Raw genomic sequence first — 14,678 nt, 5'->3', positions numbered from 1 at the left:
CACTGAGTGCACCTAAGCTGTGATTTAGTGGTACAGAAGCATGAAATCAACGATACATACAAGTGTGTTTGTGTGTCCGTCTGTGTGGTGTGAAGATTTGTCAAAACTGTATATCATCATACCTGAGTCAAATAGTACTTGCAAATAATTGTTTCTTCATTTGACCTCCTTGGAGTGTCAGCAGGTGGGGGGAATTTGCCACGAAGGACAACATATCAAGTACCAGAACGTTAGACAACCACAGGGATGACATTCAAATGTCAAACAGGTTTCTGTGTCAACTTACCAGAGATATTTGAAGGGCCACGGTGCTTCAAACCACACACATCTGGTACTCCAAGCAGGTCAAAACAAATGCCAAGAATTATTTGCATGCAGTATTTTAGCCAGGTCTGGTCTGTATGCACCCCTCAGGCCTCGGCTTTCTCTTTCTGTTTCTTGCTCTTTTTCAAGAATGACGGCGCCTTGAATTTCTTTTTCTTCTTGGAGGGGGACTTGGAGGGTGAGCCCTCGGGGGTTCCCCCTTGTAGTTTAGTGGTCAGTGCGGCGGGGGTGGTGGAAGGCGGCGGGGTTGACGTGTCGTTAGTTGAGAGAGCCTTCATCCCTTTCTCCAGCTCCTCTGTTGTTTGTTTCTCCTCCTCCCCTCCGTTTTGTATGGCAGGGGAGTTCGTCTTCACCTCTTCTGCACCCGAGAGGATGATCAGAGAGAATAGCAGGCGGGGAGAAAAAACACAACGAGCTTTAGCAATCGATGAAATGTGTTCCACGTGGTGGAGCTGCAAAAGCTACACGCCAGACATGTCATTTGCAGTTCACTTGCCAAACATGCTTGCTTAATGAGAGGTTGGTTGTCTTACTGTTTTGTCTATACTTACTAGGGAGACAAGACCTTAGCACCAGAGGAGTGCCCTATGAATCAGTGCAGAGGAACACAGAAAAGGACAGACACAGAGACAGAGGGAGAGAGAGGAACACACAGGGTGTGGAGACATGTGGACATCACTACAAAAGGTTGACATGTGGATAGTGTACATCAAACAATAATGGCTACTATGACAACCACAAAACGCCATTCAAAGCTGACCAAGCCATATAACTCCATATTGCATTTCAGCTTCACCAGGAAGATCAGTTTGACTCGAATGTTAGCATATCGTCGTCGTTGGGTGGAAACCTTGTATCTCCAAGTTTCAAATTTTTACGTTCTTTCGCAAAGTAAAGCCCTGCTTCATCATACAAGGCCGTCGCACAAAAGTAGTGAAAACAGCAGATCTACAAGCACACACCGCCTCGCGGTGCGAGGCGTTGTGTGCTTGTAGATCGGCTGTTTTCACTAGTTTAAATAATTTTTTTAACTGATAAATGCAAAACGAACTGTTTTGGACATACAAGGTTTTCACCCGACAACAACGATATAACCAGAAAAACATGAGTAGGAGGCATTTTCATCTCCAAATCTGGAGGTGTCATTCACTGCACCATTCAATTTAGAAGAGATTCCAATCCCATAGCAAGGCTGTGGTATATGCCAACAGGAGTAACTGGACCGTCAGTGAGCATTTAAAGCATGATAATCACGAGCAGTAACAGCGTCCCACATGTTTTCATGTTAGACATAAAGCAACCTGAAGCCCCAGGTCAGATGGCCAATATGCCAGGCAAGCATGGCAGATTTTCAGATCACATCATGCCAAGCCTCACCTGACGGAGGGGGGTTGCCAGGGCTTTGGCCCTTTGTGGGGGAGGTAGCAGGTGAAGTCTCTTCCTCGTTTGCCACCTCCTCCCCTGCTTACGCATGTGCGCACACACACAGACACACACACACAGATACACACACACACACACACACACACACACACACACACAGATACAAACACAAATCAGACAGACAGGGTGAGGGAAGAGTGCATTGACAAAGCTATTTAGGAATGCAGAAAGTCAATGTTAATGCTATAGTGCATAAGATGGTTAGGATAGAGCGGCAAGACACATTAAGGTTAGTAAATGTGAGAAATACTGTGCCAAACTCATTTAAACCTAGACTGATGACGATAAAGATAGCTATAAAAAATATTGATATAAACAACGTAAGAACAATTAACCTCACGTATGCTGTAGCCTATAAGTCGTCGAAGAGCATTGTTTTGGGGATAGTCAACAGCCCACCCCCCTTGGTATTTGTTTTCTTTTTTTTAGATGGACATTGGTGTAGCTGAGGCGAACAGTAGGATGAAGGAATTTGAATGTATGGAGGAACGTAAGCACACAAAACCTCAAGCAAAGGTATTAACTACTTACACCCTGTATACACAGTTGACCAGGGTACTCCACATGACTGTACTTGGCCCCTCCTTTTCCCCCTCAACATTTCTTTGCCAAAAATAGGCGATCTAAAATTACAAGCTCACAATGCGCAGCAAGGCGACCCATTATGAGCTTGAAGATCCACCGTTTTCACAGAACGTTTGTACCTTTGGAAGTGTACCTATTATGACATGCTCAGAATAGGGATGCAAGGTTCATGTGGTTGACTGTTAACATATCTTTGTAGTCATCATTCATAAAAGATGGGAGTTAGGTTGTATCATATTCCTCAGGTTAGCAACAGCAGCAGACATGCGAGTTCAAGCGTACCGTTGATACCTCCATCCTGGTTCCTTTCCACCTCCTTGCGGTACTCATCCAGCACCTTGTCCGTCAGGTCATTGAACGGATTGGGAGGCTCTGGCTCTGGAGGGAGTTCAGGTGGACTCACTGGAGACTGACCAGGAAAAAGTGGGGAAATCAAAATCACAACTAAAAAAAACTCTTAAGAGTCCATCTTTTATGGAGCATGCTGTCCATATCGTCTCACTACTGGTCCTCATCTCCTTTTTTTCCTGTCATTTATGGCAGTGGTTCTCAACCTTTTCAGGCCGCGACCCCCCAAATAATCATATTTGAACTGGGGACCCCCCACCCTGCACAAACACTTGGAATTGTAGGAGTTGGCATTACATTTAGTTTGACTCCATCTATTCCATTGTGAAAATAGCCGATCTAAGTGAGCATGTAGATCGGCTATTTTCACCATTTCTGCTTCTAATATTTGACAATTTTATCATTGTTTGACCAGACGTACTAAAAAGTCCTTAAATTGTCACATTAGAAATGTGCAGATACCATGTATAAACTTATACTGTTGGTCTGTTTACTGTTGTGTGAGATGTTAAATGTTAACATTTAGCTAAACATCTGGGGACCCCCTAACATAATTTGGTGACCCCTCTGGGGGTCCCGACCCACAGGTTGAGAACCATTGATTTATGGGGTAGAATCAATAATCAAGAGTGTTAATCTGTCACTACTCACCCATACAGGTGCAAGCAGTGAAATGTTAGTGAGGTTGAGCGTTTATTGTACAACTTGCAATATGCGCTTGCATTTTAGTCTGTATAATCTGATCTCTGTGATGAAGATGGATGTTAATCCACTCCACTTGTGTTGTTGAGAAGTACATCTGTGAAATACTAAGAGCTAAGAGTCAGTAATGACATTGAGGCCCTTTATTACTATTTTATCCATGAACACTCTCATGTATTATCACTGAAATCGACACTGCTATTCCATCATTTAGTTGATTTTTAAATCTCTGTGTTATTCATGTCCTCACTGTTTTGCATGATTCACTGCCTTTTCCAATGTTTTTAATGTTGTTTTATGTTTTTGCTTTTCTTTTTCATTTGTACCTTTTCTGTAAAGCACTTGTGCTTGATTTTTGCTCTGCAAGGCACTTTGATCTGCATCTCATATCATGAAAGATGCTTTACAAATAAAGCTTATATTATTAGTTAGTAGTTCAGCTGTATCTATTACCTTGTAGATCAGTACAATAATCATAAACATCAAATAATGTCCTCTCAGGTATCACTGCTACAATAGCTGGATATTACCGGAGGACTATCCTCAGTTATGACACTGGCTAAGACTTGAGACTGAGGTCCTGCAGTCTTCATATCCTGACGATTCTGCTGCCGGATCTGAGAACAGAGAGCAAAAACACACACACACACACACACACACACACACACACACACACACACACACACACACACACACACACATAGGATACATTTAAAAAAAAGAATGTTCAAATAGAAGACTATTGTCCAAATGGGACTTTATTTGCTGTAAAGCATAAACCACAATATACAATAAATATGTATACACAAAGGACAATATATCCAACAAAACAGAAGGAAAGTGTATTATAAGTATGAAAACACATGCATATAAACATGTTCATGGTTGTTAATGAGGGTTACCTTGTTTCGTGTCTCTAGCACCTCTTGAGGGTTGGTGAAAAGAGGGACAAACTGGTTTGTGTCCATTTTGATGGACGTGCTCCCGGCCTGTGTCACCTCCTCTGTCTTCAGCCACTGAGATGTAAGTGGAGAGACAACAAACATTTCAATGGATAGATATATATATAATTTTATAGGTAGTACATCACGTTGTTTTACAAAAGATTGAAGAGTGATAGCTCGAAACGTTACATGTGTTTCAGCACCTGCCCAACTTCGGGCTTGACCTTCCTCTTTTCATTTTACAAATGTCTACCAAACGTCTGTAAAGATGTAAACATTATATTACATCATATCGTCGTTGTCGGGTGAAAACCTTGTATGTCCAACACATGCATTTATCATTTTAAAAACGATTTAAACTAGTGAAAACAGCCGATCTACAAGCACACAACGCCTCGCACCGCGAGGCGTTGTGTGCTTGTAGATCTGCTGTTTTCACTACTTTTGTGCAACGGCCTTGTATAATGAAGCAGGGCTTTACGTTGCGAAAGAACGTACACATTTGAAACTTGGAGATACGAGGTTTCCACCGGACAACGACAATATAATATTGTTTATCTGGTGTTGTATGTCCACCAGTGATACTGAGGCACTCAACCACCAGAGGGCAGAGTGTGCACTGCAGTCAAGGACAACAATCTTTCCCCTGCAATGCAGAGAGCAGGAGAGAGAGAGAGAGAGAGAGAGAGAGAGAGAAAAGAGGCTGTGGGAGGTACAGGGGAGGAGAAAAGCAGAGAGGGAGAGCTAATAGTCTCCGCCTCCACCCAATGATGTAAGGAGGGGGTCTTCGGTATTGTTTTGTCTGAATAAAAGGACTCCATGCTTGGCAGCTCTGCTGTATTCCCTAGAGGGGCTGACACATGAAAACAAAACCATCCACCATGACAATTATTTTCATAGAGAGAGAGAGAGGAGAGGCTGCTTCAGCATCCAAAAAACACGACGGAGATTGCATATTTTAGATGGTAATCAAATAATCTTGGTTGAATAATGTGTCATCAGTCACGACGCTTCTAGGGAAACCAGTTGCAATTCTTAAATGCATCCAATTTTCTAAATGTAAAAGAAAAGGATTCAGATGTATGTTTGAGGGAAAGCTAACGATGAATGGTTTTGTTTACTCCACCTGTCTCCTCTCTGCCTGCCTTTAGGGCTGTCACGATTATGACATTTTACATGACGATTAATTGTCACTCAAATAATTGGCGATTAACGATTTAATTGTGTTTTTGTCGTTGATAATTACATTTCTGTTTGGCTTTTAGGCTTTGAAGTTGTACATGGTAGATATGACACACAACCTAAATATACAAAGAAATTACTGACATATTTGACAACTTACTACTTAAAAAATAACTTTGATAGTGGAAATAGCCGATCTACAAGCTCACAACGCGAGCTTGTAGATCTGCTATTTCCACTATTTCGGACATTTTTCAACATTCACGATTATGACGATTATGACAAAATAATTGCGATAATGTCAAATAATCACGATTAGACGATTATGTAATAATTGTGACAGCCCTAGCTGCCTTCTTCCCTCATTCAGCCCCACCCTCCCATCCAATTAGCTCTGCCTTCTCTACCCCTAAATAAAACCACAGCTCATGTCAGTCCTGCTCTTCCCTACCCTCTCAGCTCTTGCCCCATTATATTCCATCTATATTGTACCAGTAAGACTCCCTAATCGGGAGATAAGCGACCGTTGGTCGCTTATCTCCTGTCACACTGCTGACATCAGTATGACATCACACCGTACACAAATGACCCTTATATAAGACCGGCATTATCTACCGACAGATTAGTAACAAGATGTAAAAATCGTTGAAGGTTGAATCTCCAGATATGGAGATAACCAACACATCACTCCATATATGGAGATAACCGACGAATCTCACTAAGTCTGACCTCACAAGCCCCATATTTGGACACGAACAACATATAACTCCATATATAGAGACATAGCTGCTGACATCAGTATGACATCACACTGCTGACATCAGTATGACATCACACCGTACACAAATGACCCTTATATAAGACCGGCATTATCTACCGACAGATTAGATGCAAGCAGGATCTCGACTCTGACACAACTCATCGGCTCATAAGCTGGTTCTCCCTCCATATATGGAGATAACCGACGAATCTCACTAAGTCTGACCTCACAAGCCCCATATTTGGACACGAACAACATATAACTCCATATATAGAGACATAGCTGCTGACATCAGTATGACATCACACTGCTGACATCAGTATGACATCACACCGTACACAAATGACCCTGACGGCACACACCAAGCAGTGTGATGTCATACTGATGCGGAGATATGAGCAGGGCAAAGGTGTGACGTGTGACGTGTGACCGACGGACGGACGGACGGCCGGTGGAGGTTTTGATACCAGTAAGACTCCCTAATCGGGAGATAAGCGACCGTTGGTCGCTTATCTCCACAAATAGGCCAAAAGTTTGTTTTACCAATTATTACACTCTATGTGAACATTTACATCAACAAATCCCAAGTACTATGCAGAACGACCCATTTCAAGTTTTTAATGTACAACAATATTTAGAAAATAGGTCTACAAGCTGACAGTCCTCGTCCCTTATATTCCCATAGGTTATATGGAGATCTCAGTGTTTGTCAGTCCTTGTTCATTTATGCCCATATATGGACATCTCTATATCTACTGTAACAGTCCTTGTCCCTTTATGCCCATATATGGAGATCTCTTAACTGTAAGTCCTTGTCCCTTTTATGCCCATATATGGATATTCCTGATGTCATCAGTATGTGAACATATATGGGCTTTCTGATATGCCCATACATGGAGATCTCTTAACTGTAAGCCCTTGTCCCTTTTATGCCCATATATGGATATCCCTGATGTCATCCGTATATGCCCATATATGGGCTTTCTAATATGCCCATATATGGAGATCTCTGTATCTCCATATATGGGTATAAAAGGATACTTCAGGTCTGACATCAGGTTTGTTTATATTGGGTTGCTAGGTTTGACATCACAAACTCTATGGGCCATCTGACCTAGAAATCTATATTTGGGCATAGATGACTCATCGTGACCTCATCACACGTCGACCGCACGTGTGACGTGCGGTCGACCGCACGTGTGACCGACGGACGGCCGGTGGAGGTTTTCATACTAAACTGCGACCTTACGGTCGCAACTAAACTGCGACCTGACGGTCGCAACAAATGCTCTATGCACACCATTACTGGGCCAAGATCAAATCCTTTCTACAGCCAGAACGATCTTGGCAGTTATTTGATGTAGTGGCAATTATGCAGACGATGTGTCCTGATTTGAACCACTTTCAACCTTACATCAATATTTCGGACATGTCATTGTACATTTTCAAAGGTTTTCCAAAATGTCCCACAATAGAAGATCTACAATCTAGATGCTCACAGGGCATCTCCAAAATAACAGCACTGACTGGCTGTCCATCTCCTCTGTCTATATAGGTGTCAGCCTATACAGTTATTGTATTTATGGTAAGACTTTATATTAAGTTTGTGTCTATAATGAATTACTAGTAAGACGCTTCAGGGCGACATGCTGCTGGCCAGTGATGTATATCGGACCAGTTACCCATATATGGAGACCCCTGGTACCCAAATATGGAGATCCATGTACTGTGTATGTGGAGATATGCTGTGAGAGCCCAAACATGCCTACTCAGTTATTCGTTATGTGAAAGTCCTATGATGTTTATGACATCTGACATCATACCCTTTTATGCCCATACATGGAGATCCCTGTCTGTAGAACCAGCCACACAGATATGGGCTGTATTGGCCATCTGTCTTGGCCATATATGGATCCTGTTAGTGTGGTATGTGGCCTTCATATATGGGCATTCTCATATGAAGTCCTGTTAGATATGGGCTTAATATTGATGACATCAGGGAACTCCATATATGGGCATAAAGGGATTCTGTTAGTGTGCCATCACAGTGAAGCCAGAACGTGATGTCAGAGTGGTTCCCCAGCATGATGTCAGAGCGACAAACCCATAGACCTGTGATGTGTCAGGGGAACCAAAGTGTCAAGCGTGACCTACAGAGATACGCAGGTACGTGGACAAGATGTGCCGGTTTTCATAGTTAACTGCGACCTGTGGTCGCAATAACCACATTTATAATGCATTGATATGTGTGTGTGTGTGTGTGTGTGTGTGTGTGTGTGTGTGTGTGTGTGTGTGTGTGTGTGTGTGTGTGTGTGTGTTCCATTCTCAGCCCTATTCTCTCTCCCCATCCTCCCCTGCCCCCTCCCTCCAACCCCAGCCTCTCACAGTGGTACGCTGGTGTCCTGGGCTGTCCTTGACTTTCTCGTAGGTATTGGGGGTGTTGAGCCAGCGGGTCCTCTCCTGCTGCTGCCGTTGGGCAAATGGGTGCTGCCTCAGGCCCGGCTGACCGTCCTCGTCAAACCGGTGGAAGCTGGAGGCGGTGGCAGGGATCTCCACCTCCCTCCGTATCCGCGTGCGCTCCAGCAGCACAGGGAAACGGTACGCATAACCGGTACGGTAGCCCTACAGTGGTGAACAGATCAGGAGGAAGGGAAATTCACATTCTAGATCAATTCTTCTTGTCCCAAAAGGAGAAATTGATTTTGCAGCACAGTGTTGAAGTACATACTGTACATGTGTACAATAGGTATGCTAAGGTTTGTTACCGGCTGTGAAGCATGAACAAGGTGAAATGCATGTAAAACGTCTACCATGACCTACCAGGTTGTCCAGTGTTCTCATAAGGGCTTCAAACTCATGCTCCCCTAGACGGCTCTTGTGTAGGGGGCCGAAGGTAGAGCCAGCCCAGCCCACGGTACCGGCTGCGTTAGGTCTGTGGATGGTTCGATCCAGCATGATAAGGTTCTGTTCCCCACCTGCGCAGCACAAAGCGGACACCTGGCAGAACAACACAGCATTACAGTTACTGGGTTACAGTCACCTCTGATTCATATTTATTTTGGTAACTGATGCACTGGAAAGCACATTGTACAAATGATGTAGCTGTCTGAGCACAGTGGCCACACAAGACCATCCACCTCTCTAAATGTAAAGGTGATGGGTGGCACTGCAATCACAAACTACATGCTCCATAGATTAGATGAGTCTTACTCATAATCAGGTTTCTCCGGTTATTTAGACAAAAATCGTACTTTTCCAAACTTTGGGATTACAACTGCTGTATATAGGCCTGCAGTAGCCTGTGGTGTCTACTGTATTTGGTCCTTTGTGGAAATGTTCAACAAGCACCACACTGCAATGCAGATCTGCTGAATACATTGGTGTAAAAAGGTTGCAAAGCAAGGTCAATCATCCTGGTGTTGGCTCTCCTACAATACACGCTTTCTTGCTCACACTATAATATATAAGAACACATGCACGCGCACAAAGTTGAAGCTAAGCACACAGCGTGTGTGTGTGTGTGTGTGTGTGTGCGCGTGTGTGTGTGTGTGTGTGTGTGTGTGTGTGTGTGTGTGTGTGTGTGTGTGTGTGTGTGTGTGTGTGTGTGTGTGTGTGTGTGTGTGTGTGTGTGAGAGAGAGTATACGTGTATGTGTACGCGTGTGTACGTGCCAGTACCTGTATCTCGCAGGCAGCCTGGATGTGGTAGATGGTGTAGAACGCCTCCTCTACTGACTCCCCAAGAGCCACGATACCATGGTTCCTCAGCACCAATACCTATAGTTTCAAGTAGAAAATGACCAAAGTCGATGCAATTTCTATTCTCTAAAAGTCCATAAATGGCTATTGAGAGGTCAATTAAAACATAACACCTACTCTGATATTAAATGTGAGAGTTCCATAACTCTCATACCTTGCAGGTGGGCCCCAGACTCTTCTGCAGTTCCACCCTGTCCTCCTCATCCTCCATCAGGCCATTGTAATCGTAGTAGGTGACGTCGCCCACCAGCAGAGCCTCGTGAGAAAGCGGCAGTAGGCCACTTTTCATGGCCGACACCTGTGCAGACGGAGGAGGTGCACAGCCAGTCAGTGACCTTGAACGAGTAAGTGCCATTTTCCACCATTATTCGTGTGAAATGTAACATGTGAGAATGTTGACTCACGGCGGCAGTGGCTGGAGTTTGAAGGTGTAATAAGCAGCGGACGTCTGGCCGTGCGGAGTAGATGGCGGAGTGAAGGCTGAACTTCTCCAAGTCCACTCCCAGGGTGGTGCTGCCTTTGTCCACCACCTCACCCAAGATGTTCACCTTCACCTGTTACATAAACAACTAGTTTAGTTTAGAGTCTAGTAGCCTTCTTCCTAAATTACATATTTAAAGTTTCAGTTCATATCAAATGTAAATGTAGATGGACCATAATAATCCTCCTAGAAAGTGATTAAAAGCCACCACAGATGTAGCCTCGTAAACCACTAAGTTCCGTAAATCCAGAAGGAACCCAGTTCTGAGAACCACTGACAATGCGTTTTCCGGAAGTTGGTGGTTTACGAGGCTACCACAGATGCTGATCCCAGTACTAATGAGAAGATGTTACTGCATATGTGGGTCCCTGCTGTCTTTGTACCAATGTTTGCTATTATGTACAGCAGTGGTTCTCAACCTTTTCAGGCCGCAACCCCCAAAATACTCATATTTGAACTGGGGACCCCCCACCCTGACGAGCACTACTTGGAGTTGGAAGAGTTGAGGCATTACATTTAGTTTAACACGTCCTGTTGCGAGGCGTTGTGAGCATGTAGATCGGCTATTTTCACAATTTCTGCCTCTAATATTTGACAATTTGGCCAATGTTTAATTTGTCATTTTAGAGGTATTTAAAGGTCCTTAAATTGTCACTTTAGAAATGTGCAATTACTCTCTATACACTTAAACTCTATGTTGATTTGTTTACTGTTTAGTGAGAAAACAATGTTTGACATTAAGTGAATCATCTGGGGACCCCCAAAAATAATTTGGGGACCCCCCTGGGGGTACCGACCCACAGGTTGAGAACCACTGATGTAAAGCATACCAATAGACTGTGGTCATTGGCAGACCTCTTTGTGTGTTCGACACGATACCACATTGTTCCTGGATTATTTTAACAGATAAGATCAAATTGTGCAAAAGTCTCAACCACCCAGTCAACACAAATGGCACTATTTTACTTGATGACTAAATTGTCTCAGATTTGAATGATGATATAACCAATAGGGCTGTCACGATATGACATTTTACATGACGATTAATTGTCACTCAAATAATTGCGATTAACGATTTAATTGTGTATTTGTCGTTGACAATTACATTTCTGTTTGGCTTTTAGGCTTTGAAGTTGCACATGGCAGATATGACACATAACTTAAACATACAAAGAAATTACTGACATATTTATCAACTTTCTACTTAAAAAATAACATTGATAGTGGAAATAGCCGATCTACAAGCTCACAACGCGTCGCATATTTCCACTATTTCTGAAAATGTTTGTCAATGTATGAACATTTTTCAAATTCACGATTATGACGATTATGACAAAATATTTGCGATTATGTCAAATAATTACGATTAGACGATTATGTAATAATTGTGACAGCCCTAATAACCAACACTGTTCATGCTTGTTGTGCAGTGGGAGTGGGAGTGGGAGTGGGAGTGGGAGAACATTAACTCACCAGACTGGACGCTGTGACCTCACTGTAGGTCAGACCATCTGGCTGAACCAGGAAGTGCTCCTGTTCCTTACTTACACGCAGCTGTCAGATAACAACACAGTCAGTCAGACAGACAATACACAGTAATGTCTGTAGTGTACATTTAACTCTGAAAGTGTAAAACAAAAAGTGGGTGGATTACTGTATTGGGACTTGATAAAATAGAGATGGAGGAATGTAGAGCATAACATTTCTGTTAAGTGAAATGCATCTATATAAAGAAAGTTGAGTTTTGTCACCAATACAACTTTAAATAACTCTTGTATAATGTCAGTTTGACAATTTGCTTTGAATTGTGCCATTTTCACCTGACAACAGTGATAAATGAAAACAGAAAGGTGAGAAGAATGAGCAAAGCCAAACTGGATACTTGAGCAGTCAAGGTACCAAGAAAGGTTGTAAATTGTGGAATCAGAGAGAGAGAGAAGAAAGACAGGTCTATACCACTATTCCACTGTACTAACCTATAGAAAAGCACTGTAGTTACACAGCTTCCATTGGTACTTGACAGAATTCTACACATAATGCACGTGGAAGAGTATAACAAGACCTGTATTCAAGTACACCCTCATGCTGCGCACATTGTAAGTCCTTCCAGATAAGAGCATCAGCTACATACAGTGGTGTAATGTTGATTTTCTTTTCTCGTGGCAACGGTAGGCTATTTTAGTGACGTCACATGCACACGCATGTATGAGGACGCTCACCAGTAAACCTGTTATGCAAAATACTGTGGGAACCGCAGTGGTGTTGTGTAATTGAAAGGACCCCAACTGAAACCCCAAAAGCTTTATTGAGGTGTTTATCCTTTTAAGCCTCGATCAGAGTCTGCGGTGAAGAGCTATCCACCGCAAATTTGAGGTGGAAAGCTTTCAACCTCAAGTCAGAAAATAAGTGAAGGCCATCATAGTCAGTCACGGTGGAGTCCTATTCACCGTGACTGACTGGTCTAGATCGACCAATCAGTGAACGGGGTGAAGAGCCTATCTGTCTGAAAGTAAAAACAGAGAGATGTGTCGGGACTCGCGGTGGAAAGCTCTTCACCGCGAGGAATGACGTAACGTTGTAGTTTCATGACTCAAAAAGACTACACCGCGGTGGAAGGCTATCCACTCTGATCGAGGCTTAAGTTGACCGTGTACCAGTGAACTGTACTGTCATGAAACTGTTCCAAAACACCCTTGGCTACATACATGCATAGAAAGTAAGTGTGAAATGTGAACTTGCATAGCGGTACTGACAGTGAGGCAGGCGCGGCTGAACTGAGACCAGCCGTACAGGTCCAGCAGACGGTGAACACTGGCCAGCTTGCAGCGCATCAACCTCTCCCCTTTCACCATGCTGCCTGGCTCCACGGCCTGCAGGTCGTTTATGGGGGTCACCATCATCATGTCTGTGGAACAATGTTGTTTTTGACAGCAAATTTTGATTTAGTTTTAGTCATAGTCTTTTGAATAAAATGTCATTTAGTTTTAGTCACCTGAAAAGTATTAGTTTTAGTCTAATTTTAGTCGACTAAATATCATAAGATTTTAATGGCGACTAAATCTACAGTTGATTTAGTCAACTAAAATGCATTTGGGCAGGCCTTGATGGTATAAGCTCACAGCGCGACGCGTTGTGAGCTTGTAGATCTGCTATTTTCAGCACGCAACACCTGAAAGCAACCAAACATAAAATGACTCTCTTCAGCACTAGTCCCTCCCTTTTTAGTCTAGTTTTTATTTTGTTGACAAAATTGTCAATATATTTAGTCTTAGTTTTAGTCATCACAGCTTAGTTTTTATATTGTTTTCATCAGTGAAGAAAACGCAGTCGACAAACATTTTTCGTCATAGTTTTAGTCGACGAAATCAACAGTGCTGTGGAAGGAAGGAGAAGGAGAAAGACAGACGAGGAGAATAGAAAGGAGAGAATGAAAGAGAAACAGTGTGGGAAGAGTGGGAGTGGGCGGGAGAGTGAAATAGTGATTCACTTGTTTGTATCGTCCCCATGCTAATGAGAAATTGATCATTTGCCATTTGTTGTGATCTTTCAGGCGTAGGCATACGTTTTAATGGGTGTAATGAGTGCTGTTCTTTTGTGGGTGGAAAATGTGTGTGTGTCTAAAAGTGTGTAGGAACATATCATTGTTTTTGCACTTGTGTTATTTGAAAGGGTAGTGTTGCATTGCACAGGGATTACACACTAATTACACCCTGTGTAATTAGGTTTTTTCTTTATTTGTCTCTTCTGTGTAGAACATTTAGCTTTTCGCCTCTTAAGCACTATTACACTTTGTCAAACAACAGTTTCGCTCTGCAATAGAACAAAAGGGGAATCTACATGCTGCAAACGTGTAGATCCGCTATTTTTGCTTTCTAAAATATGTGAACATTTATGGAAATCTTTTAGATTCGACATTTTTGTCTATAATGACCTGCCCAAAATAGGGTGCTTAATGAAACGCTAACGTGTAAAATGGTGATGATAAGGTGCAACAGTTTAACAGTGTGTGTGGCCTACTGGATGGTGAGACGGGCAGGGCGGCTGGCGAGCCGTGGGAGGCCATGTAGTCAGCCAGCTGCCTGAGAGCCCACAGGTTGGAGGAGCTGCCTCCTTTCTTCATCTGCTCCTGGATCAGCACGTCAAGCTCCTCTC

The 14,678-nt window shown here is 43.0% G+C and overlaps 1 protein-coding gene across 3 annotated transcripts in view; it reads right to left on the bottom strand.

The window, feature by feature from the left end:
• Positions 1-246: 246 nt before the first annotated feature.
• Positions 247-14,678, bottom strand: part of add2 (adducin 2 (beta)) — a gene marked incomplete at its 5' end in the record, with an annotated part of 16,670 nt that continues 2,238 nt past the window's right edge. The window contains 13 exons of one of the 3 annotated variants that reach the window (XM_080739520.1): positions 247-682; positions 1,702-1,785; positions 2,635-2,761; positions 3,933-4,019; positions 4,305-4,418; positions 8,674-8,910; positions 9,109-9,285; positions 9,965-10,063; positions 10,200-10,343; positions 10,450-10,599; positions 12,000-12,080; positions 13,280-13,431; positions 14,544-14,678. The exon at positions 14,544-14,678 is cut by the window's right edge and continues 7 nt beyond it. In XM_080739520.1, the coding sequence (XP_080595646.1) occupies positions 411-682; positions 1,702-1,785; positions 2,635-2,761; positions 3,933-4,019; positions 4,305-4,418; positions 8,674-8,910; positions 9,109-9,285; positions 9,965-10,063; positions 10,200-10,343; positions 10,450-10,599; positions 12,000-12,080; positions 13,280-13,431; positions 14,544-14,678 (1,859 nt within the window). In that variant the 3' untranslated portion in view covers positions 247-410. The remainder of the gene's footprint in view (positions 683-1,701; positions 1,786-2,634; positions 2,762-3,932; positions 4,020-4,304; positions 4,419-8,673; positions 8,911-9,108; positions 9,286-9,964; positions 10,064-10,199; positions 10,344-10,449; positions 10,600-11,999; positions 12,081-13,279; positions 13,432-14,543) is intronic. The other 2 variants (XM_080739521.1, XM_080739522.1) reach the window with 2 other exon arrangements.

This window comes from Nannobrachium achirus (assembly GCF_963921795.1).
Source record: "Nannobrachium achirus genome assembly, chromosome: 12".
Taxonomy (NCBI): domain Eukaryota; kingdom Metazoa; phylum Chordata; class Actinopteri; order Myctophiformes; family Myctophidae; genus Nannobrachium; species Nannobrachium achirus.
This window is presented reverse-complemented; position numbering and strand designations above follow the sequence as displayed.